At 56.2% G+C, this 23,598-nt stretch overlaps 8 protein-coding genes and 1 non-coding gene across 9 annotated transcripts; 5 read left to right on the plus strand and 4 right to left on the minus strand.

Annotated features, from left to right (window-relative positions):
- Positions 1-752: 752 nt before the first annotated feature.
- On the minus strand, positions 753-4,388 carry IE81DRAFT_326869 (oligomeric complex COG6). The gene is made up of 10 exons (XM_025514932.1): positions 3,625-4,388; positions 3,278-3,408; positions 2,981-3,190; positions 2,730-2,894; positions 2,286-2,664; positions 2,076-2,212; positions 1,577-1,994; positions 1,411-1,503; positions 1,254-1,322; positions 753-1,158 (listed from the first exon to the last, which is right to left on the minus strand). Exons 1-10 carry the CDS (start codon positions 4,093-4,095, stop codon positions 862-864), a joined length of 2,370 nt encoding a protein of 789 aa, XP_025366260.1. The 5' UTR covers positions 4,096-4,388; the 3' UTR covers positions 753-861.
- A 437-nt stretch (positions 4,389-4,825) lies between these two features.
- IE81DRAFT_318425 (hypothetical protein) lies at positions 4,826-6,404 on the plus strand (the record flags this gene model as incomplete). The annotated part of the gene is made up of 3 exons (XM_025512604.1): positions 4,826-5,064; positions 5,153-6,021; positions 6,193-6,404. The coding sequence occupies 3 exons, from the start codon at positions 4,826-4,828 to the stop codon at positions 6,402-6,404; spliced, it is 1,320 nt and encodes a 439-aa protein (XP_025366261.1).
- A 77-nt stretch (positions 6,405-6,481) lies between these two features.
- On the minus strand, positions 6,482-8,931 carry IE81DRAFT_353408 (polyadenylate binding protein; the record flags this gene model as incomplete). Its single annotated transcript, XM_025516645.1, has 2 exons — positions 6,482-8,460; positions 8,544-8,931. The coding sequence occupies 2 exons, from the start codon at positions 8,929-8,931 to the stop codon at positions 6,779-6,781; spliced, it is 2,070 nt and encodes a 689-aa protein (XP_025366262.1). The 3' UTR covers positions 6,482-6,778.
- A 1,496-nt stretch (positions 8,932-10,427) lies between these two features.
- On the plus strand, positions 10,428-10,507 carry IE81DRAFT_t34. Its single transcript has one exon. It is a non-coding gene; the product is annotated as a tRNA-Gln (tRNA).
- Positions 10,508-11,641: 1,134 nt separating this feature from the next.
- IE81DRAFT_49943 (hypothetical protein) lies at positions 11,642-13,061 on the minus strand. Its single transcript, XM_025517398.1, has 3 exons — positions 12,771-13,061; positions 12,555-12,623; positions 11,642-12,414 (listed from the first exon to the last, which is right to left on the minus strand). The coding sequence occupies exons 1-3, from the start codon at positions 12,894-12,896 to the stop codon at positions 11,767-11,769; spliced, it is 843 nt and encodes a 280-aa protein (XP_025366263.1). The 5' UTR covers positions 12,897-13,061; the 3' UTR covers positions 11,642-11,766.
- Positions 13,062-13,792: 731 nt separating this feature from the next.
- Positions 13,793-16,293, plus strand: IE81DRAFT_295338 (RIO1-domain-containing protein; the record flags this gene model as incomplete). Its single annotated transcript, XM_025512090.1, has 3 exons — positions 13,793-13,967; positions 14,141-15,251; positions 15,336-16,293. The coding sequence occupies 3 exons, from the start codon at positions 13,793-13,795 to the stop codon at positions 16,291-16,293; spliced, it is 2,244 nt and encodes a 747-aa protein (XP_025366264.1).
- Positions 16,294-16,884: 591 nt separating this feature from the next.
- IE81DRAFT_49983 (acetyl-CoA synthetase-like protein) lies at positions 16,885-19,549 on the plus strand. Its single transcript, XM_025517399.1, has 8 exons — positions 16,885-17,311; positions 17,395-18,490; positions 18,561-18,575; positions 18,651-18,669; positions 18,752-18,821; positions 18,907-18,974; positions 19,058-19,194; positions 19,305-19,549. Exons 1-8 carry the CDS (start codon positions 17,124-17,126, stop codon positions 19,389-19,391), a joined length of 1,680 nt encoding a protein of 559 aa, XP_025366265.1. The 5' UTR covers positions 16,885-17,123; the 3' UTR covers positions 19,392-19,549.
- On the minus strand, positions 19,310-21,706 carry IE81DRAFT_326874 (putative ARO2-chorismate synthase). Its single transcript, XM_025514933.1, has 5 exons — positions 21,332-21,706; positions 21,003-21,231; positions 20,429-20,778; positions 20,039-20,343; positions 19,310-19,890 (listed from the first exon to the last, which is right to left on the minus strand). The coding sequence occupies exons 1-5, from the start codon at positions 21,497-21,499 to the stop codon at positions 19,611-19,613; spliced, it is 1,332 nt and encodes a 443-aa protein (XP_025366266.1). The 5' UTR covers positions 21,500-21,706; the 3' UTR covers positions 19,310-19,610.
- A 1,521-nt stretch (positions 21,707-23,227) lies between these two features.
- On the plus strand, positions 23,228-23,574 carry IE81DRAFT_350472 (hypothetical protein; the record flags this gene model as incomplete). The annotated part of the gene is made up of 2 exons (XM_025516543.1): positions 23,228-23,263; positions 23,404-23,574. The coding sequence occupies 2 exons, from the start codon at positions 23,228-23,230 to the stop codon at positions 23,572-23,574; spliced, it is 207 nt and encodes a 68-aa protein (XP_025366267.1).
- Positions 23,575-23,598: the final 24 nt, after the last annotated feature.

Consider the following 23,598-nt stretch of genomic DNA (forward strand, 5'->3'; position numbering starts at 1 on the left):
GTGGGCTCAGAGCCAACGGGTCACCGACCAGCCGTCACCACTCCACTGCAGAAGGATGGGACTACCCGCATGACCACCTGAGCCAGCTCCTACCTCCACACTTAGTGCACATAGGCACTGCTCCTGACAGGATGGCAGCTTGCAGATGACACAAACGAGAGACAATGGCGGGATTATTATGTTGATGTGGTGGTAGTGAGACAGGGTGGATCGGAAGCGTGGCGGCAGTAGTCGCGCGCTTGGCTGTGCACCTCGGGCGAGACGCTCGATCACGCCCATCTGCCTCGCACAGCGAGATTGGCTGCGTGGACTCTGTGGGGCTTCCATGTCACACTCTACTCGCAACCCTTTACGCGCCGCCAAACCGCCTCTGTTCAGCCGCATGCGCCAGCTGCGCCCACCTGCTGTGGATGTGCATCCTTGCGCTGAGGCGATCGAGCGGCGCCGCAAATCGTGCATGACAAGCGGCGCATATAGCGTGAGGCTACCAGCGCAGCACACGGGTCCTAAGCGGCACGGCCCCACTTTGACTGATGATGTGCCAAGCGGGAGCGGGTTCTACCTCATTCACCTCTCGTATGAACTCCGTTTGAATGGGCGAGCGATGCTCACCAATGCGATGACTCTTTCGAGCTGTCGAATGTCTGCGATCAGGCTGGTCCGATATCTCCGGGCGTCCGCGAATCAGACTGGTGCGCGTTGTGCCCGCTCTCTAATGCTCTTGTAACGTCAGCACAATGAAGCCTCCAACTCGACGTAGCCCTGTCATTGCGTGTCAATGCGCACCGCCATGTTGATTTATACATTTGCCTCTGTACCGTATCTGTACCACCCAAGAACCGGTCGAGACGAGCGAGATGCTCAAATGTCGAGCCCGAGCAACAATCTAACATCCATGGGACTCCTCTGAAGCAGGGCTGAGTTCGCATCCGACGCTGGAGCACCATCCTCTTTCCGCAATTCTGCGACGATGATTTCGTAATCCCTGGCCAACAGGTGGAGGGCGCCACTCTGTATCTGACTCCTGATACTTGGATCTGAGATTGGCTTCAAAGGTGCGGGGTCGACCAACGAGCTCGAATTGAGGAAGACGTCGAAGGTCGACAAGCAAGATCGAACAGCAGCAGGCGATGAAGCAGTCTGGGATGCGAGAGTAGCCTGGATTGGATTTGGCGAAGGCGTTGTGAATGATTAGGTGCATTCTCCAGAATTGCGCAGTGCATTCAACAGAAGGAATAGTAGGGCAAACTTACCCCGGTGGGTCTTGCCTCGATGGCAGTCAATAGAGGTTCAAGGCCGCTTTCCTTTTTGAGTTGCCCATGCTAGAGGTAGCGCATAGAAGCAAATGGACCGTGATCAGGTTAGTGACTTCTAAGCGAAGCATGCGGAGCGTGATCGGCATCGACTCACATGAGCGGTGATTAGGTCTTTGATCTGGTCGCGAATGCAGCTCAAAATCTTGTCGGTGGCCATGGCTGCAAAAGCGTAAGGCTCAAGGATTGTCTTGAGGCAAGAGGAAGCGAGGCGCATCAGCTATACATCAGGCAGGCAGAAAGCCAAAGATGGGACTGCTCACCTTGACGTGCGCGAAACAATTGCACAAAAAGATGGCAGCCTCCCAATTCGCCAAGCTTTCCGATTTCCTCGATACCTTCTTGATGTGCACTTCTGCCATGCGGGCACACATCTCAAGCATGGGATCCACAAGCTTGCTGAGCACCCTTTCCATGGGATCCGCCTCGCGCGCTTCATCAGGCTGACTAGGACCTGTTGGCGCGCGGGATTGGCCCATCAAGGGCAGCGCGTTACCGAACTGGTCCTGTTCGGAGATGGATGAGTGATGGACAGCTAAGAGCTCCTTGAGCGTGCTGGAAGCGCCCAGCAAAGGAGGCGGCGCTCTCAAGTCCGCTTGAGGGCCCGAAGCAAAGCGTTCCAATCCTTGAGCTTGCCGATCCAGGGTAGAGAGGAAGGACTCGTACGACGTGGCGCTGATTCTGGGCGTAGAGGATGGAGGCGCCTGGTCAGCCGCCGCCGCCGCCGACGCTGCTCGGCGCGGAGGCTTGCGGTGAACTTACTCTCTAAGGATCCTACTGAGAGCAGCCTTGGTCCCGATCGTCCGTTCCATCGTGATGTGATAAAAGTGCACAAGACTTGCGAGCCGGAACGAAGTGATGCAACCCTCTTGAGAGGAGACTGTCTGTTCAATTCGTAGCTGTCAGACGTGAGACGTGCGCAATCAGGGGTTATCAGCAAATGTTCGCCAGGCATGCATACAAGCAACGTACCTTGAGCGGCCGGGCGCACCCTTCCATCACTCGATCTAGCACTTCCCGCACCCTTCTCTCTGTCTCTCTCTCTCCGCTGCTCAGTGTCGCGCTGGACCAGTCAACGCTCTCTATGCCTTTCCTCCTCTCGCCAACTCTCCTGCCGATTTTGACCTCTTCCTCTTCTCGTCCAAAGAGACCGATCAGGAATTCCCTTTCTGAAGCTACGGATTGATGCACCCATGCCAGCATATCTCCCACATATCTTTGGGGGTCGTGCGCGTGCACCTCGATAGGCCGAGGCAGGTAGGAGGGTGCTGGACCGCCTTGTGTGAGTGCTGCGTGGAATGCTTGGGAGAGAAAAGTTGCCCTCGTTCCAGCCAGGACTTGCAATGCAGATCTACCGCAGCAGGCGAGAAAGCGTGAGTGATGAGTGGTACGAGTCGTGCTATGCGAGCACCTCACCTGAGCAGATCAGGTCGGGCCTCGAGCCGCTTGACCGATTCCCTCATAGCAGGCCCCACCTCCATACCGTCTCGGGGCGGCTGTCGGAACTCGAACGAAAGCCAACGAGCAATCTTATTCTGCGCAGCATCAAGTTGGGTCGCCGTCGTATCCATCAGATCCATGCTGATGCGTTGGGGAGACGAGTGTAGAGTCAAGTCAGATGAAAGGCGTCTCTCTCTCACAACTAGCAACAGCACACCGACGCTCACCCTGCACGCATGCCGCCCTTCTCTCCCACTTCGCGTCCCACGAGCAGGACCTGACAGTCGCTGCGTATCTTTTCAATCCTGTCCATCGTACGAAACAGCTCGGCGCCCACAGGCATATCGCGGGAGTAGATGCTGTTCGTCTCGTCTGCTGAGAGAGTGAAGCGCTGGAGGAAGAGTTGCAGGATCTGCCTCTGATTCTCCGCGGTGCTTCTGCGAAAGGTCATCGGTGCGGTCAAGGCTCCTTAGCGATGCTGAAGGGGGGAATAAGCTGCGCCTTTTCGATGCGCATACACTCACCTCTGCCTGTTCAGACCGGAGGCATGTTCCCTCAAATGAGCGCTGGCGACGGAAGCGGCGTGCAGGCGAGCATCGACGTCGTTGACTGCGGCGTGCATTGCTTCGTTGTTAGCTACCAAAGCAGCCAGGGCCTGAGGTGTACGCAGTGCAGAAGAGAAGGACGGCACAGAATTGAATCATCAGCACCCTTTCCGTGGCCATCGCAAGGCGCTCAGAGGTGGGATGTATGCGGCAGTCTACCATCCTTCGGCTTTGTCCTCGGCCTTGTCTCGCACCGACGTGCTCAGCAGCGCAGCGCAGGCTACACCGAGTCCACCACAGCCGTGCACATCAGCTCCACCACTCACTCGATCCACGCCGCCCAACACCTTTTGAAAATCCTTGGCAGCTCGATCGGCATCTCGCCTCAAATCGCGATCCAAGCGCCTTCTCGCTCGTTCCAAGTCCACGGTGGTCGCAGCTTTAGGCGTTACGCTAGGATGGCTCCTCTCGCCATTCGCGTTCGCGGTCGAAGTCGAGTAAGCCTCCCCGATTTGATCCAGCGCTTGACGCGTTTCCAGCATTTCTTGCTCGGTTGGCGGCGGTGCCAAGAGGATCTCCTTGACTCTTCTGGAGAGCGGATGCGAGCTCGAGCTCGAGCTGGAGGTGCCGCTGGAAGAGTAGAAGGGCCTTGCGGTGCGATTCGCGAGGGGACTCGCACCATGCCTGACATCTTCCAGACTGTCTGAGCGACCGCGCGGCGAGTTGATGGCCGATGGAGTAGCCGATGCAGGAGGTGTGCCGGGAATGGTGGAGAGTGTGGGAGCGAGGGATGTCATGATGGATGGCTCGCTTGGCGGAGACTGCCTGGGAGAAGAGTTGTTGAAGGCTTCGCTCCTGTTGCTGTCGGGTTGATGTGCTCGTTGGCGCTGCGCGAGAGGATACGATGATGACGAAGCCACTCACACTCGCCATTTACTCCCATCGAGTTGCGTGTCCGAGTCAAGAGTCGCAAGTGCGAGTGCGAGTGCGAGGGCGAGGGCGAGGGCGAGTGCGAGGGCGATTGCGAGTGCGAGGGCGAGGGCGGGTCACAGTGCGAGTCGTGAGCGTGAAGTGATGGAGTCACCGTCACTCACGACTGTGATAGCCAACGAGTCAATGAAGTCACGGAGTGTGACTCGAGTGCACGCATGCCCGTCCGTGCGAGGTGTGTTTCGGCCGCGGTGGAGCGCCCGCGCGCGTGCCACGGCGAAAGTCCGCGGACATGACCGACGGCGGCGTGCACGCGCGCTGCGGTTGGGCCGGTCACGCGCCCACATTCACGATTCATTCTGATTCATGATTCACATTTGATACAAATTCGCGTGATCCCATAAATATATGCGGTCAGACTTACTCACGCGATCGAGTGCGGCGCGCTACAACCTTTGCTTTGTACTTCCACACTCAAGACTCAAGACTCGCGGCGTCCACCTTCAAGGCGTCGGCTGGCTGTGGGATGATGCACTGACCACTCCAGAGACACATTGATTCAGATCGCTGCTGGGTGTAAGCAAGCACGTTTGCATCATGTCGGATCCAAATTTCCCCGCTACAGGTCTACGCATACATCCCTCCGCTCCGGGACGGAGGTGGGGCAAGGCGTCTGCTGCTGAGAAGCCTCTCCGTGCGGTCGCAGCGGAAGCGGGATCTGACCCCGAGAGCGCAGCAGTGGCAGAAAATGTGCACAACTTGGAAAGGCCTGGCCAGGACTGGAGGACGGACTCGGCGACAGACATTCGAGAGTTCGGCATTGCCGGGCGAATCTGGTGAGCGAGGCAGTCACGGCGAGCACATCGCACGTCCCTCGTCAAACTGACAAATCTTCAGATCCTCGTGGCGTCCACGCGGCTCAAGGGAAGCAGCGTACCTCATGCAGCTCTATCTGCGGCCCCAACAGCCCGATCGCATAGAGTTCGATCCGCCATGCGACCTCTTCGCCAATGACGGTACTCGTGAAACTTTGCGAAACACTGCACGCAGCTCCAACATTGTCGAGCTTGGCAGTGGCGCAGGGTACGTGGGACTGCACTTGGCCATCCAGCTCGAGGGCCATCACGCTTCCTCGAGGCAGCGACACATCGCGTCAGATGGTCACGCTTCCTCCTCAACTCTGCCGCACTCACCTGCGAGATTGTTCCTCACCGACTTGGACAATGTCTGTCCGCTTTTGCGACGAAATGCAGGTCTGGCTGGTTTCGATTCAAGTTCGCAGCGCAAGGAGCACGAAGAAGCTGCTGCCGTCGATGCTGTCCGCAAGATCAGACGGTCGGTCGAGCTGCACGTCAGGCCGCTTCCATGGGGCTCCTCACCTGCCGTGCAGGCGCTCAAGGACGAGATCAACGATATACACGATGAGAACAAGCTCACCCACATCGTCTGCTCAGACCTCGTTTACTTTCCCGAATTACTTCCTAGCCTGCTCAGGACGCTCGTCTGGCTCACCGACTTGGCGTCGCGGTCTGGCTTCGGTGACTCGGCGAAATTGGACAGCGGCGGAAACGCCACAAGTCCGCTGGTGCTAATCTCGTACAAAGTGCGGTCTCTGATCAAAGAGCAGCCATTCTGGACAGCGTTCGGAACCTGGTTCGATTTTGAGCCAGTCCGCTTTCGGAAACGCTCGCACACAGGCTTGCCCTACAATGACGCATCGCCGACGAAGGCGAAAGCTGAACAAGGCATTCGAAGCTTATCAACATCGCAAGATCCTTGGACCGAGTGGGATCGTTTCGGCCGCAGAAGATCGCACCTTGAACTCGATGAGAGCATCTCAGCTCCAGCTCCAGCTCCAGCACGCCATCTGCATGAGACGCACATCACCACAACACAGGGAACAGCGCCAGCCTTTGCGACCAGCCAGTCCGACGGCAGCACGCAAGAAGCTCAAGACGAAGAAGACTCAATGTACATATTTGTCGCGCGTAGAAAGGTGGGGACGCTTGGTTGCCTTCCGGTCGACGACGATGCGATGTTTATGGACGGGTGGAGAGGGCAAAAACCCGCGCGCTGCAGTGCCGAGGTTGTTCAGGATTCGCCGAGAATATCGCAGTTCACTGAGGGCGCTGACCAATTCGAGTGGCTGCTCATGTCCGAGGCTTCGTGCGAATGACATTACTTGCCTCTTATTCCTCTTTTTCCTTGCGTGATATCCGTTTCTCAATCACCATCAGGCGGGCTAAGGTGCCATCTCACCGAACGATTGGAAAGCTTGCTGCATTTTAAAGTATGTAGCTAAATCTCACGCGAATGATGTTTTCTCAAGGCACAATTCGATTCAGAGCTCGGCTGATGTGCGTACAGCTGCTTCACGTGGATGCGAACGGACACCGGCAGACGAGACTCGCGCGACGCCGAAAAGCGGGTTGTGGCTGTGTGCAAACAGTCGCGAACGAATGCGCAACGACATGGTGGCTATGGAAGGTGGGCATGGAAAAGATCGTGACTCGCTTCGTTGCGCGGTCGCTTGATCATGGAGGGAAACATCTACTGCTGGCCTTGTGCCTCAGCAGCCTCAAACTCGCGGAGCACCTCGAGAGCCTCGTCGACCTTGGCGTTGAGGCTCTCCTCATCCTCGAGAAGGTGAAGCAGCTCGCTGGTGGTGAGCTCGAGAAGCATACCAGTGAGCTTGCCAGCAAGAGCATCGTGGCTCTGCTTGATGCGAGGGTAGAGAGCCTCTCCGAGGATCTGCTTCTGCTCCTCTGGGCCGGCGTTGGCAAGAGCAGCGGCGGTGAGAGCAGGTTGAGCACTAGGAGAGGCCTGAGGGCGACCAGCGCCCGGACCGCGAGCACCGGGAACAGGAATGCCACGTCCTGGAATGGGAGCGCCGTTTGGCAAGCCATTGGGACGAGGAGGCTGACCGTTAGCAAGTCCTCCAGGAGGACGAGCACCGGCTGGGAGAGGAACACCACCAGGCACGCCACCTGGAACAGCGCCACGAGGAGGGCGAGGTCCACGGTATCCGGGAGGTCCTCCCATCATTTGGCCGGGGAATTGGCCGGGGGGCTGGCCGTAAGGAGTAGCTTGAGGGAAACCTTGAGGCATCATGCCCGCAGGCGCGTAACGAGGACGTCCTGGCATACCAGCTCCGGGTTGACCAGCAAATCCAGCAGGCGGATAGTACATGGGAGCACCATTAGCGCCTCCAGGATAGCCGGGCGCAGCACCGACAGTCGCAGCCCACTGTTGAAGACGCAGCTGGTTGCGCTGCATGACCTGAGCCTCGAGCTGCTGACGACGCACATCCTTGCGCTGGGCCAAAGCAACGTATAGCGGCTTGTTGTCCAGCATCTTGCCATTCATCTCTGTGACCGCCTTGTTGGCCTCATCCGGCGCCGAGTAGCAGACGAAACCGAATCCGCGGCTGACGCCAGAGGGTGCGCGCATGATCTTGCAGCTAGTGATGGTGCCAAAAGGTGCAAATTCTTCGCGCAGACGCTCATCATCAAAGTCTTCTGGGATGTTTTTGAGGTACAGGTTGACGCCCTGGAATTTCGACAGCTTCTCGTTCTTGGCAGCCTCGTACGAGCGGCGCAGCTCGTCCTCACGCTCGGTCTTCTTTTGCGCACGAGCGACGAACAGCTTTTGTCCATTGTGCTCGGTGTCGTGCAGCTCGTCTACAGCCTTCTGAGCGTGCTCGTGATCCTGGTAATTGACAAAGCCGAACCCGCGACTCTTGCCTTCGTCGTCCACAGACAGAGCAGCAGAGGTGACTGGGCCATACTTGTTGAATAGTTCCTCAAACTGCTCTTGCGTGACCTCGAGGTCGAGGTTCTTGACAAACACGTTGGTGAAGCGCGCGCGAGCTTCTTCGATCTTTTGCTGGCGTTCCTTCTTCGGCACGTGGTGACCGACGAACACCTTCTTGTCGTTCAGCAGCATGCCATTGACATGCTTGATGGCGTTGTCAGCAGCCTCGGCAGTCTCGTAGTGGACGAACCCGTAGCCAAGAGAGCCGCCCTCGCCAATGGCAACTTTGCAGGAGAGAATGTTTCCGAACGCAGCAAAGGTGTCGTGCAGAGCCTTGTTGTCGATGGCCTCATCAAGGTTCTTGATGAAGATGTTGCCCTGCCCGGTGCGGCGTTGCGAAGGGTCACGCTGCGACCACATGATGCGGCACGGGCGGTTGCGGATAAGCGAGTAGTTGAGCTGCTCAAGGGCCCGCTCGCCTGCGATGAGATGCGTTGACGAGTCAGATCGCTGCGGACTACACTCTGAGCTCATGTGCACCCTTTCTCAAATTGACACTCACCATCAGAGGCGTTGAGGAAGTTGACGTAAGCATAGCCGAGCGAGCGACGAGTGACGGCATCGCGGCACACACGAATGGAGGCGACTGGTCCGATCATGTTGAAGATCTCGAAGAGCATTGCCTCAGTGACTGAAGGGTCCAGCTCTCCTACGTACAAGCTCGTGTTCGGCTGTTGAGAGTTGTCGTTGCTGCTGTTCGTGTTGCGAGCGTTGGTGTCTGCGGCGCCACCGGCTTCGGCAGCCTTTGCGGTCTCGCCATCAGCGGTAGGCTTGTCGCCGTTGCTCTCGGTAGCGGTCGCAGCCGCTGCTTGGCCCTCACCGGCAGCCGGCTGCTCGGTGGGCTTGGGGAGCTCACTGGGAGCTGCTGCGGGTGAAGCGACAGCAGACATTTTGGAATTGGAGAAGAAAAAGGTTGATTAAAGTGGGATGGCGGTTGTCGTTCTGGAAGAGGGCCAAGCAGCGCAGGCGTCAGAGAGAGGAGAGGGCGCGCACAGACGCAGTCATCGGGCGCACACCACCCAGCAAGCCATCAATGGCACGCATCGACATGCGAGGCTCCCTTGTGAGACACCTCACAGCTACTGTCGCAACTACTGTCGAGTTCGCCCCTCCGCCCTGCACACTCACTGCGTGTATTCGTCGCGTGTATGCTGATCTCTAGTGCGAGTCAGCGCAAGGTGAGCCTGATCGAACGCCTTGGACGTGGTTTTCTGCGCTTTTTCGGATTTTTTCTGTCCATGTCGCGGCAGACATGAACGGCGACGAAGAGCAGGCAAGGAGAAGCGTGAGGTGAGCGGGTCGAACGGTCAGTCGAAGGAGCATACGCAGGCCGTATGGAAATGCTGCGCTGTGCTGCGCTTCTGCTCACCTGAAATCTTTTTCTTATACTGGGCTTATATCTCGTCGATCGTCGTCGGCAGCGAAGAGCGTGGGTGTTGATCTGAAGCACAAACACTCGCACACGACTCTGCTTTGTCTGACGTCGGCTTTTTTATGGGGTTTTTCAGTGGGAAAGGGCTTGGCGGGGTTGGAGGTCGAGAAGGATGCCTGCAAAGCTGCGATCCACTGTGACTTGCGCTTGCCAGCCATCGCAGCAGCCCAGTCGAGCGCGTGCAACTCACCTTCGTGCTGCTGCGCGGGCGCTATACACTGCGCCTTCAGCGTGAGGCCTTGCGCGCGCACCAAACTTTTTTTCTCTCTTCTTTTCCTGATGGTTGCGTGGGCGCGTCTGCTGCGCCTTCGGAGCTCTCATCGCCCATATGCATGCATGCATCAAGATACAAATTGGCCCTCGCGCGCGATGTGAGATTTTGAATCACGAATCAAGAATGAAAGATGTACATCGGTAGCAGCAGCAGCAGCAGCCAAAGTCTTCATTCAAAATCCTAAGTCGGCGGGTCGCGAGTCACGACTCACGAGTTGATACTTAAGATAAATCTGAATATAAACGGCGCGACAGTCGTGAGTCTTGAGCCTTGAGCCTTGAGTCAAGAGTCAGGGTGCTGGACGCGCCGCGCCCATGATTTGTTACCCGCACCTCCCGTGCACACGGGAGCGTACCCGCGGCGTACCAAATGCCAATTGAGAACGCGTCGATCTCCCCGGCCGCTTCTTCGATCAAACGAGGTGTGGACTTACAACTATGACTGTCTGAACGCCCATTGAGGGACGCCTCGAGCTCGATGCCGTATCTAATATCGAGAGCTGAGCACATCAATCAAGAATGCGCCAAAGGATATTGGCTACGCAGATGCTCCAGCGCTTGTCGTCTGAGCCAGCAGAGCCGATGGAGCAACGTGGTATTCTGCAACGATCAGAATTAAGGTTTCAGCGCGGGAGCTGACAGTCTGCGCTGTTGGTAAGCCACCAAAACCTTAATTTCCAAGGTTCTATAGTGTAGCGGTTAGCACCTTGGTTTTTGAGATTGAAATACCAATGACCCCGGTTCGAATCCGGGTAGGACCTTTTTTTGCTCCAATTTTGGCTTTTTTGGCTATTTGACCCCATATTCGAGCTCTACACTAGCAGACGCTTCTTCCTGTACAATCGGCAGCAAGATTGAGTCCGAATTGATGGAGAAAGGAGCATTTTTAGTCATCGGACACGCGCCAATGTGCGAAAAACGCGTCATCGGACACGCGCGCGCACGCACGCGTTCAAGTGCGACATACTCACAATTGAGTACGATGAATACGAGTCGCAGCGCTGAGAGACGAGTCGCGCTTCACGAGGGCTGCAAAGTCATGCTCGACATCCAGGATTCACTTGCCGTCGCTTGTCCGTTGCGCCTTGCTGGCGTCGGCAGCATTGAGCAGGAAAGGCGGAGCACGAGGTACCCGCTCGACCTGGCCGCGGCAATGAGGCGTAGGTGGCGCGATCACCCACGTACCTGATGAGGCTTTCGCAACAATTCCGCCCAACTCCTCATCTCCGAACCGCACGGGAGACTGGTATCAGAGTCTGCGCTCGCTTCACGCTCGAAGGGCGTCGGTAATGCTCCGTGGCAAGACCCGGGCGTCTAGACAGCGTCACTCAAACCCGGCCGGGCAATGACGGTGCGACGCGTTTGAAGCACACAAACAACATCTATAGAAATCAACCATTGTGTCAATCTCGTATGCGCTCATGCCTCATGTGAGGATGGGCAGCTCGGCATCGATACACGAACAAAATTCGATTGCCTCGACTCAGCCCAGACCATATCGCTCGTGCCTTTGCTCTCTGGGAGGGCCAGGCGATTCCACCTCCGCAGAAGTCGACTCTCGCTTGACGATCGTCTGCGATCTGATTCGCAGACAATCCCCTCGAATTCTCAACGTGCTTGCAAAGCCCAGCTCAGCTCAGCCTTGACGAAATGTAGAGATAAGGGTGACGTCGGAATATCTCCGCTAGTATTCTGGATGTTGAGAGATGGCGATGTAGGTTCTCTTGGCGCTGGTGGTTACCGATTGAAAAGGCATCTTCGTGTCCCATGATGGTGCTTGCGGCTGTCCTTATCACGAGCATTGGTCATGCAATCAATGACAACGTGCTAGTATGAGGCCGTCGACAGAGGTAAGCAGGTCGGTAGGAAGTCTGGCTTGCGCTCTTTGGTTTGGGGCGACGTCTGTTCGGCGTTACGGACACAGCAGCATCAGGAGCAAGATTCTGATTGCCGTAGTCGCAGCTAGCCTTGCGACCATTTGGCAAAGACGCGAAGACGGACCGGGTTTCTTGAATGCGGATCAACCTACTTCGACATCCTCCATTTCCGCATCTTCCTCCGCTCCGCCACCGTCTGACTTTTTGGGCGGTGTTCCGAGCGTTTCTGAGATTCGATCATCAAGTCCTGCCATCACATCGTCAGCTTGCGCTATCTGCGTTGCGCTTTGCACGGCTGTGTCGTTTGCGTTGGAAGCACCAGCCTGCGTTGCAGATGATGGCTGAGCAGGACCACTTTCTAATGACTCTGCTGCTGGCTCCGCATCTTGCCCAAGGACCAAAGAATCACGCTGCGCTGCGCCAACGAGTCCAGCGATCGCTGCTGCTGCACCGCGATCTCCTGTGAAGCTCTCCACCTCCTCATCCGAGCGCAATTCTCCCTCACTTTCCTGCTCAACCTCCACAGCATCGAAGACCTGTTCCAAGCCCAGCGATGCGAGAAGCTGGAAACACTTTTTGCGCTCTTCTTTTGTGGCACCAATCAAGCGTCGCGCTTCCTCGTTGGGTGTTACAGTGGTCGCGACGAAGTGATTGGCCGTCGATTCTGTCTCGTGTGAGCTCGACGAGTGGTATTGCACCTCTGCAGAGGAGCTGTCGACGACTTCGAGCGAGTTGATGAGGGACAGCTTGAGAGCATGCGAGAGGAGCGTTAATGATTGAGCTGCTCTGACCTGCGCGTGGAGAGCGGGGGCAAGCGAGTTTCAGTGAGAGGCAGAGGGTGGGAGGGGAGGGGAGGGGAGGGGAATGGTGAGGGAGAGAGAGAGAGAGCGCAAGGGCTGAGCGACACACGAGTCTGGGTGCGATGACTGACCATGTTGTGCGCTCTCGCCTCTGCCTCTATGCCATCCTGCGTAGCTTGATAAGCATCCTTGTCCCTGATCTGCAATGTGTGGAATGGGTGAACCCGGGTAGCGAGATGAAGATGTTGAGCATAGAGACCCGCATGTATGCGCCTCGCCTCGCCTCGCCTCGCCAGGCATGAGCAGAGCAGAGTGCACGCATAACTCGGACTCGGAATCGGACTCACAGCTGCCAGGCCCACAATGTCGCGAAAGGAATCCATGAGAGAGGCGATGTCGTCGTCGATCGACTTGTTGACCCTTTCCGCCACGACGTCCACAAGCTCCTTGGCCTTGGCCTTCGAAGAGCTCATCCTCGCGCGCCTACCCCGTCTCGCCTCACAATGACGCGTGTGCGTGTGCGTGTGAGTGTGAGTGCGTTGGAAGCTGATTGAATGACGAGTCGTGGATGGAGATCACGAGCCCGAGTCACAGTTGCGTGTACCTCGTACGCTTCGTTTTGCTTTGCTGTGCGAGAGATGCACATGCAGCACCCGCACGCTCATCGATCGGCAACTCGTGACTAATTATTTTGATTCCAAGCGCGCGCCTTGTCACGCCTGACTGCCTGTGCGCGCCCGCGCGCACGGGGCATGTGGAATCTTTGTCACGTGCCAAACAGCAAACGTAAAATTGATTCCGATTCATTGATTCTGATTCTTGATTCAAGATATGAGTCCAAAATTTGGAAAAGAGGCAAGCTGCAGGCCGCGGTAGCCGAGGGTGCACTCGTGACTCCATCTCGATCAAGGGTCATCAGCAGCAAGCAGGCGACGTGCAATTTGAACCCAGCACAGCTCAAGCCTCATCACTTACGACTACGACTACGACTACGACTGAGACACCGACGCTGTCGCGAGAGCACGCAGGTAGCTATCGAGCCAACTAACTACATTCGCACTCAGCCTTCATTGCGCACACATCCCCACCCTCCAGCCCATCGTGGCTGCCCCAAGGCCCCGTAGTACTCACAGTCACCGCCATTATTGCCGCTGCCACTGCCACATCGAGCTGAGTGATGTTGCTAGAAGCTCAAGCTCGAACATCGCTGCCTCTCAGCTCCATCAAAGCTTCTCCTTCCGCTTCACAATTCTCCGACGCTCCCGATGACGAAACTCTGCCGCTAGACGTGGACATCCATACGCGCTCCTCGTATCCTCGGTCTGTCGCTGACGATGCGCTTCACGGAGAGGAGAAGGATGATGAGGAGATGGAGGAGGAGGAGGAGGAGGGCGGCGCGTACGATGAGGACCTGAGGAAGTGGTATGAGGAACATGGTATCGATCCGAACGATGCTGATCAGCAGGAAGAGCTAGAGCACGAGGAGAGCGAAATCAGCAGCTTTGGGAAAGTCGAGGATGCAGACTGGGACTTGGCCAGAGGAGGTGAGGCAGCATGAGCGGGGAGAAATTCGGACGCATACACGCCACCAGAGTCGTTGTCTGGCAGACAAGGCTGGGCGTGCGGTGTGGATGCCGGCGCATACGTGCTCACTCGTCCCTCCCTTTCTCTCTCTCTCTCTCTCTCTCTCTTTCTTCCTGCTCCCCCTTTTCACCAGACTTTACCAAAGCGTACAACCGGTCAAGGCAGCTCGCTCGCGTAGGCCAACAGATGAGCGGAGGTGCGGTCAATCAATCAAAGGCGGACGGAAGCACGCAGGGCAATGCTCAGTCGCGATCCACCACAGCAGTGCCATTGCCCGCGATGAACCGAGCGGGTGGCGCGACTTCGAAGGCCCCTCCTCCCAAAGCGCATACAGGCAGATCTGCGGCCGACGTCGCACGTAGTAGTGCCCCTTCAGACGCAGCCTCGAGCGTGGAAAGCTGCGAGCCTCCGCGCATTGTTACGCTGCAAACCTTGGGCCTAGGCGCATCCGCACTCCAACCAAGCGCTTCGACTCTCTCTTCCCTCTCCTCTCGTCTGCAGATCTTGCAAGCCTACGATCCGTCTTCGAGCGCAGGGGGCGCTCTATCTACCAACGTTCCCCGTAAAGGGGCGCTGGGCGTTGGTGGGATCAGAAAGGTCAGGGACAAGTCGGATAGAGCGACGAAGCAGCAAGTGCTGGATCCTAGAACGCTCACCATCCTCTTCAAGATGCTCAACAAGGGCACGCTAGAGCGGATCGACGGGGTGGTCAGCACGGGCAAAGAGGCGAATGTGTACCATGCGACGACGCCCGCTCCTGCCAGAGGAGATGAGGTCGATGACCAGACTAAACACGCTAGCGTCATGCACCATCCATCAAACGGCCACCTGGCAGGAGGAGGCAATGTAGCTCTGAAGATTTTCAAAACCTCCATCTTGGTCTTCAAAGATCGCGACCGCTACGTCTCGGGGGAGTTCCGCTTTCGACATGGTTACGCTCGCCACAATCCTCGCAAGATGGTCAAGATGTGGGCAGAGAAGGAGGCGCGGAATCTAAAGAGGCTGGTCAGTGCGGGTATACGTTGTCCTAGACCTATCGAGCTGAGAGACCACGTGCTGGTCATGCAGTTCCTGGGAGGCAAAGACGGCTGGGCGAGCCCAAGATTGAAGGATGCGGAGGAATTGGTGGATCAGCAGGAAAGTGGGACCTGGGAGCGACTTTACAGGGAATGCGTGACTGCCATGAGGGTCATGTACCACGCGTGTCATCTCGTACACGCAGATCTCAGCGAGTACAATGTTCTGTAAGTACTGCGGACACCTTGCTGCTGAGAGCCTTGCCCGCTCACTCATCTTTCCCCTCGTCGGCACACGCAATTGTCAACCAGATACCACGATTCGCATTTATACATCATCGACGTGGGTCAAAGTGTCGAGCACGACCACCCCTCCGCCTTTGACTTCCTCCGAGCAGACATTTCGCACGTTGATGATTACTTCAAGAAGCGCGGTGGGGTCAAGACTTTGGGTCTGCGGAGGACATTCGATTGGATCATTAGAAATCCAGCAGGCAGGCGAAGTGGCGGTAGAGCAGGATTGGAAAAGGAGGGAGACGACTATGATAATTTTGTTCGGGCAGAAGATGTGGGCAACAGATTTTTTGAGGTCTGTCAAGAGGACCAAAAGGATCCAAGGGGTGACAAAATTTTGGTTTTTGATCGTCAAGGTGATCAGCTGGCTACGACTGCCGTGCCAATCCGCGGACCTTTTGCTACCATCGAAGTCTACGATCGTCTCCCTGGAGAAAGCGATGAGCAGCTACTGCGCGAGCTCGAAGGCATCATGGATAAAGAGGCCGAGCTCGACGATCTTGCAGACTCGGCACTAGAGTTGAGCGTCGGCGGTGCCAGCACAAGTGCCCGAGCGCACCCAAGACATGATGAGAAAGAATCGGACGAGGCGGTTTTCAAATCCTCTTATATCCCTCGAACGCTAGATGAAGTCTATGATCCAGAGAGGGACACGGACATTGTCAAGGCAGGGGGTGGTCAAGATCTCATCTACGCCAACGTGACGGGTCTACCAGCTTCGAAAGATCGGGACTACATCCAGCCGAATTTGCAAGCGAGTTCCAACGAATCTGAGGACGAAGGATCCGAGGACGAGTCTTCTTCGGACGACGAAGGACACGCGCATGCGCCGAGAGGACATAGGCACGAGGATAGGGATGCGAAGAAGGAGAGGAAGAATGCGGTCAAGGAAGCTCAGAGAGAGAAGAGGAAGAGCAAGATGCCTAAAAAGGTCAAGGAGGCTCATTTGAGAAAGAAGAGTGGCAAGCGGAAGTGAGCTTGCATGGACCGCCTTGCTGCATCGTGATAGCGTTCTGCCTAAGGAAGACTTGGGGAAGTTCAGCCTGGCATTCCTCCATGTATTTGTATCGCGTGCAATGGCCCATGCTTGCCAGGAAGCAAGCTCAAGACAAACACAATGCCGTTCCGAAGTGTCTTGATATTCTGGGCGATGCAATCGATGCTGATGCACAAACCCCGCACCCACCTCACAATGTGAATAGTGCATTCCGTCGTGGATCTTCATCAGCCAATTTCAGCAGACGCCGGGGCGCCGGGAGCGTGGGAACGTCCACTCCGATAGTGATCGCGCTACTGCCGCGCTAAGGATGCGGCCTGTGCCCGACGCTTGGCTGCCTTTTGAGACGCACGAGCATGTGTGCGCCGCGCCACCTCCCGCACCGTCCCTGCAGCACCTCCACTCACCATGCAGCGCTACTGCGCGCGCACTTTGCCCCATGCAGCAGCAGCTAGCGGACCGGCTAGACCGCCAAGCGGACCCCGCTTTCTTTTCAGACCGGGCAGACCTGATGAGCGCTTCTTGTGTGGATGGGACGTTGGAGCTCGAGCCCGCTTTCAGAGAGTCCAACCCGTGTGATTGGATTCGGACATGTCCTCGCAATCACCGGCAAAGTTTGGCTCCAATCACAATTACAATCACAATCACACTCGGAAGCGCACGCTTGGCACTGATGCGCTCGCGAAGCAAGTAGATGGTTCGATGCGGTCCGCATCTTCTAACCACCTTCATTCACCTTTGTGCCTATTGCACCAAGTCTTTTCTTCCACACGCACCTCTGACCTGCCTGATCCTAAGGAATCGCAACCATGTCATCGCAGGGGCCACCGCTCAATCCGACTGTGTACGATGCTGAGACCAAGATTTTCAGCTCCGAACTGGTCAAGCAATTTCCACCACCTACTGCCAAGACGGTTTGGAGTCTGCTGATGGGCGATGGACAGGGTGACGAGGAGCACGTCGTATTCATCGACACTAAGGATGGCACGGAATGGAAGTGAGTGAGGCATGAGTGCGCTCCCTCCCTCCAAAAAGTGCCGACTGGCTCACACGTCTTTTGCTCCCTTGCCGCTGTGCCAGACTTGGCCAACTCAAAGTCCTCGCGGAGCGTCTGGGCGCTGGCCTGATGCGAGATCCTCAAATCCCAGCAAGCTCGGTCGTGATGCTGCTTCTTCCCAATTCCATCCAATTTATCATCGCCTTGCTGGCAGCCCAGTATGCTGGACTCACCGTAGCTCTGGCCAATCCAGCATACACGACGCACGAGCTTTCCCACTGTCTCAGACTGACAAAGCCCGTGAGGATATTCAGTGTCAGCAAGCTGCTCGGTCTCGCAACAAGGAGCGGAGCGACGTGGAGCCAGTGCATCGTCATGGATGCGCATGTAGGCTATGGCACGATATTTTGGCGGGAATGCTTGAGGAGCGCGGAAGAAGCTCGTGAGGCAAAGCCTAGAGAGGTGGATCCTTCTAGCGTTGCCTACCTGCCCTTCTCGAGCGGCACGACTGGTCTGCCCAAAGCTGTATCCATCTCCCACTCCAACATTGCAGCCATGTGTCACATTATCTCCATCACGCCAGGAGCGTACGATCGAGGTGTCAGAAGCATAGGATTTCTTCCATTCTTCCACGCCATGGCTCTCCTCCTCATGATCCACATGCCCATCTATCGCCGCGGCACGATCCACATCATGGCTTCATTCAACCCAGCTAGATTCTTGCAGATAGCACAAAAAGGGCGCTGCACGGATCTATCACTTGTGCCTCCCGTCTTCACCATGCTGGTGACCAACGCCGACATTCCTCGAGATTCTCTCAAGAGTGTGAGGACCATCAGATGCGGAGCGGCACCTCTAGACTCCGCCATGCAAGTCGCCTTTGCCGAGAAATTCAGCATCGAGGATATTCGCCAGGGTTGGGGAATGACGGAAACGACGGTGGGGTGTCTAGGACTGGCTGCGGGCTCGACACCAGGGACAGTGGGCAACATACTACCCTTTGTGCAAGCTCGCATCGTCGACCCCGAATCTGGCAAAGACGTAGAGAGGGGCAAGAGCGGAGAGTTGTGGGTCAGAGGCCCGAACATTATGCAGGGCTACCATGCAAATCCGCAAGCAACCAAGGAAGCTTTTTCGGATGGCTGGTTGAGAACAGGCGACGTGGTATTCGCAAACGAAGTGAGCCATGCGATCCACTTCGTCCTTGGCGCAGTGCTCACCGCTGAGCTTTTCCTTCTGCCATGCAAAGCGCGGCGAATTTACTGTGAGTAGGCCTTTCTGATGACAGGTCGTGCAGGGTGCCAATATCAACGTCTGAACCTTCTGGTCCCAATCTCAGATCATCGACCGCATCAAAGGTGAAGCGTTGCGGCATCCCGTGACCTTTCAATGATGTTCCTAGCGGGCTGACGTTGGAAATTCGCCCCCCGCCTGCCGCAGAGCTGATCAAGTACAAAGGTTGGCAAGTGGCTCCAGCAGAGCTGGAAGGTCTGTTGCTTTCGCACCCCAAGTTAGTGCTTCCTGCTTGGCGAGCACTGGAAAATTGCGAACGAGAGTGACCTGTCCTCAAATATCCACCTTCTCGCCTTATATAGAGTTGTCCAAGCGGGAGTGATAGGTATCTACGATAGAAAGCAAGGGACGGAGCTGCCACGAGCTTACAGTGAGTATTTCACGGCCTGCTGACCTACCTTACTTTGCGTCATTTTACTCGTGCTCATGAAATGCGTGCCTCTCATGCCACAGTCAAGGTGCAGAACAGCTCGAATGAGCCAGAGGAGCTCGTGCAGGAACTGCAAGCTTTTGTGGCCCGCAAGGCTTCTGCGCAGAAACAGCTGCGAGGCGGGATCCGAATCGTCGACGCTGTACCTGTATCCCCTAGCGTGAGTGTCATGCGGCCGATCTGGTAACAACAATGGAGCGCTTGTTATCCGATCACTCTTCTTACTATCAGCGGGCTGACACGAACGCAACCTGGCTCGGTTCGCGCCAGGGAAAGGTTCTTCGTAAATTGCTGCGGGCCATGGTCCAGAAAGAAGAAGCAGCGGAGAAGGATGCCATGGGCGCGAGCAAGCTTTGACGCATGGCTGGAGATGAAGTGTTTGCCTGGTCACGTTCGGAATTTTTGTACCATCAGCTCATCTTCAGTACTTTGCACAATTCTGCACTCTCTCAATCAGTAGTTGCTCTGCAAACGAATCGATGCGATCAGCGCGTCTTTGCTGCAGTAAAATGGTTCGAAATGCAGCTCCCAATCGCCGCTGGAGCGCGTCGAGTATGCCTTGACGACAACCGCAATCTACTTTGAAGCTTCCTGCTTGACCTTTTCCTCCAACCGCATGCTCTTTGGCAGATCGAGGACATTGCGTCTGTCTAGCCTGGTCGCTGCCAAATGTCTAGCGTCCTGAGCCAAAAGAGCGTCGATGAGTACCAGGGCTGCCATGCTCTCCACGATTGGCACGGCGCGAGGAACGACGCATGGATCGTGTCTGCCCCGCGTTGCAAGTACGCCTGCTTTGCCAGTGTACGAAACCGTCTTTTGATCCTGAGAGATTGTGGCCGGCGATTTGAAACCGATTCTGCATTGAGCGCGCGCAAAGGGGCACGCAGGGTGTACAGGGTAAAGCAGAGCTTTGCGATCAGCGACTGCTTACTGGGAGACGTAATGGCCAGACCTTCGGCGCTCTCGCAGCGGCGAATGCTGTTCCTTCATCGATGCGGACTCACCTGAAATAAATATCTTCGCCATTAGAAATGCCACCCTGAATGCCTCCGCTCCAATTCGTCTCTGTTCCCAACTTGCCATTCTTCTCAACAAAGGCGTCATTGTGCTTGCTGCCGGGCACCTCAGTACCTCTGAAGCCAGATCCGATCTCGAATGCTTTGGTGGCTGGGATGGACAACATGGCGTGGGCCAACTTGGCTTCCAACTTGTCGAAACAGGGTTCCCCCAGCCCCGATGGAACACGGCGAATGACGCATGTCACTGTACCGCCTATCGAGTCGTTCTTGGATTTGGCCAGCAAAATGCGCTGGGAAAGGAGGACGGCCCAAAGTGGATCATGCATCAGCTGGTTAGCATTCGCGGTCCTTGACGTGGCTTGTTGGCTCGCTCACCTGTCTCATCCGTTCTGCAGCCAAAGGGTGGGGACATCGCACATCGTCCTTGTCCACCTCTTGTCTCGTGACGCTGTCAAGCAAGTTTCTGAACTCTTTACTCAGGGGTTCCTGGATCTCGTCCTCGTTCAACCCGCTTAAATCCAGCGTGTTATCCACCGCTCCAGCATGTGAGCCGATTGCCGCATCGTTTGAGGAAGTGGCTTTGGAGGCAGATGATTCTGAAGCCAGCTTCTCTCCAGGGAAGCGAGGGATGTGCACGGCGCCGACAGAGGATACGAAAGCGACGATTTCGACGCCGAATGCTTCGTAGAGGTACTTTTCTGCCACAGCTCCCGCGGCGACTCGACCTACGAGGAGAGCGGGTATCCCGGGCGTCAGCCTTGGTGAGCGATCGATAAAACAGTTGGTCGAGCTTTGAGAGTGCTCAGCAGTGCACGCGGCAACAGCCAGCGGAAGCCCGAGCGCGATACTCAGCCCTATCCCACCCTTTCCTTGCACTAAATTGCATACACGCAGCTCACGACGTGGCCTCGTCAGCCCGTACACTCTTCAAGCTGGCGCTTTGACTCACCGATCGTCTCCCTCGCCGAGCTCCTTCCACCTCCCGAGCTGGCCTTGACTCCGTACTTGTCCAGATAAGTCCAATCCGCATGGCTTGGTCTCGGGTACAGATCCAACGTCTCGTCCGTATAATCTTTAGGTCTCTGATCTTGGTTCTTGACTAGCATGCTGATGGGCGTACCCAGCGTGACGCCCTTCTCTACGCCGGACTGAATGCTCACCTTGTCCTTCTCGTCTCGCTGGGCAAGAGCAGCAACGTGTGTAAGAGACGGATGGGAGAGAGCGTGAGCACAGGCTGTGGCAGGGGCCAGGGTGCTGAGAAGACGCGAGCGGACTTACGGGGGTGGTCAAGTCGCTCTGGCCTGGTCTGCGTCGACTCAGTTGCACCTGCACATTCTCGTTGCTGAGCTTCATACCCGGCGGACATCCATCCACGATGCATCCAACCGATTCGCAGTGGGATTCCCCATAGGTGGTGACCCGGAAGTGCGTTCCAAACGTCGACATGATTGCGTCTCTCTTGCACTGTGACTGCTTCTACGAACCAAGTCAGTTGCGAATAGATACGTGTGTTGCGCGGGTGGGTGTGCCGCTTGTCTGATGCTGGTGACGTTGCAGCCTTGAGGAGGAGGAAGCACGCATGGGTGTCAAAGATGCACAGGAAGCTGCGAAGCAACATGCAAGCTCAACAGACAGGTACAATCACAATCGTGAATACAGTCATGAGTACACACACGCTTTCCAGACTCGCTCGCCTAACTTTCACCCGGGTCTCCAAGTCACACGCATACGCATTCTCGGACACGTGACTCCACTCGATTCAACGAGCACGTGGCTCCAAGAACCTCACCCTCTCTTGACTCTTGACTTACCCACTTCGCTCGCTTCTGCCATGCACAGATCCCTCTCTTTGATCTCCTTCATCTTTCACGACAGCCTCTCGAAGCTCGACGCTGTGAATGTGAATGGCCGGCCCCTCGTCAGAAACTCGCAGGCTTGTCGTCGCTCTGAACGCAAGAGACGCCGAATGCTTCTGACCTGCGGCGAGATCATCCGGAGCCTGACCCTCATCTCACTCAGACTCCTCCTCCTACAGTCTAGCACTCGTGACTATAGCAGCGCATACAAGCATCGTATTTGAGATGTCAAACGTGGATCGTAATAATGCTCTTTGCCAGAATCAATTCAGAAATCGAGCATGAAAAAGTGTCGCACTTCCAAGCTCCCGTACGTCTCTGCACCGGGTCTCTCGACCCTTTCCAAAGAGTCGTCACAATCGGAGAAAGGTTGCGCTGCCCGGCGACTTGCTCAAATGCCTGTTTTATGAGAAAGCGAAAAGAGCCAAATCGTCGGGTTTTCGGGTCGATCTTCGAACCTCACCAGGAACCGTGCAAGCTTCATTTGAAGGGCTTGACGGGCAGAAGGGTTCGATGTGGGGGGGGGGTGGGGTGGGGGGATGTGGGGGGCTAATCTGAGACGTTTCTACTCACAGCCACGCAAGAACGAGAAAGCGCAAGTGTCGTCGCACGGCATGGGTGCGCTTGCGCTGTCATGACTAGCGTGCGTTGCGTCTTCCCTTGAGGCGCTTCTGATACTTTGCGGGAATCCAGTCTGGGAGCAAGTCTTGAACCTCTCACGATTGGGGGGGGAACCCGCGTTGCCGACCTGACTCACTCTGTTTCGCTCGCACTTCAAAAAGATTGCGTGCGTGCTTGACCACGACCAAAGTGAACAACTGATTCGAATGCTCCAAACTTCGCCGGTTTTGTGTGTGACCTTTGAACCCAAGCATGGAGGCACGAGAGATGGAAGATCGTAGCAGCAACTAACTGCACATTACGGGCTCCCTTGACCCATGCATGCTCGATAGGAAAATATGGCGCTGAGTATACCGCGCGACTGGGAAATCGGCTTAGAGCAAGTCTCGTACGAGATCGAGACGCCTTCTCATCAGTCACGTGTCACCTTTAGGCTCGCCGCCGCTAAAGGCTCCACTCGGTGCGCGGTTCGAGGGCCACGGCTCGCTCGTATGTGCCGTAATGGACTCTCAATCAAAGAGTCAAGTCAACGATTCGCGTCCTGGCAGCTGTCGTGGATGGCTATACCATCATCACCCTTGGCCAAGAATCGTGAATACGTCAAAAAGTGAAGCAAGCATCTCGGAACTCGAGTCGCCTATTCCAACGCTGCTGCACGCATTCAATTCGTGTGTGTGCCCTAGTATCAAAGCTGGCCATGTCTTCTCAGATTCCCGAAGATGCTCTGCACAAGGTCAGTCAGGATGCTATCCTTCGTTACCCTCCCGCTGCTGCGCGCTGCCATAGCTATGGCTATGGCTCTTCCAGTGCCATGGCCCCCACTCAGACACTGACGATGGACTGATCTGACGTTGCGCGCATCGCGCTTGTAAGATCTTGGCGCAGATCCAACAACAAGTGCTCACATCCACTCGAGAGCTCAACATGGTCAGGGCGCAGTGCAACACGGTCGAGTCGCAGAGGAAGAGGACTCACTTGACGTTGGAGCAGATCAAGGAAGAGGAAGATGGAGATAGGTTGTGGAACGGTGTGGGCAAAATGTGAGTCATTCGTGAAGGGGGGGGGGGG

The sequence above is a fragment of the Ceraceosorus guamensis genome, assembly GCF_003144195.1.
Source record: "Ceraceosorus guamensis strain MCA 4658 unplaced genomic scaffold IE81scaffold_145, whole genome shotgun sequence".
NCBI lineage: Eukaryota > Fungi > Basidiomycota > Exobasidiomycetes > Ceraceosorales > Ceraceosoraceae > Ceraceosorus > Ceraceosorus guamensis.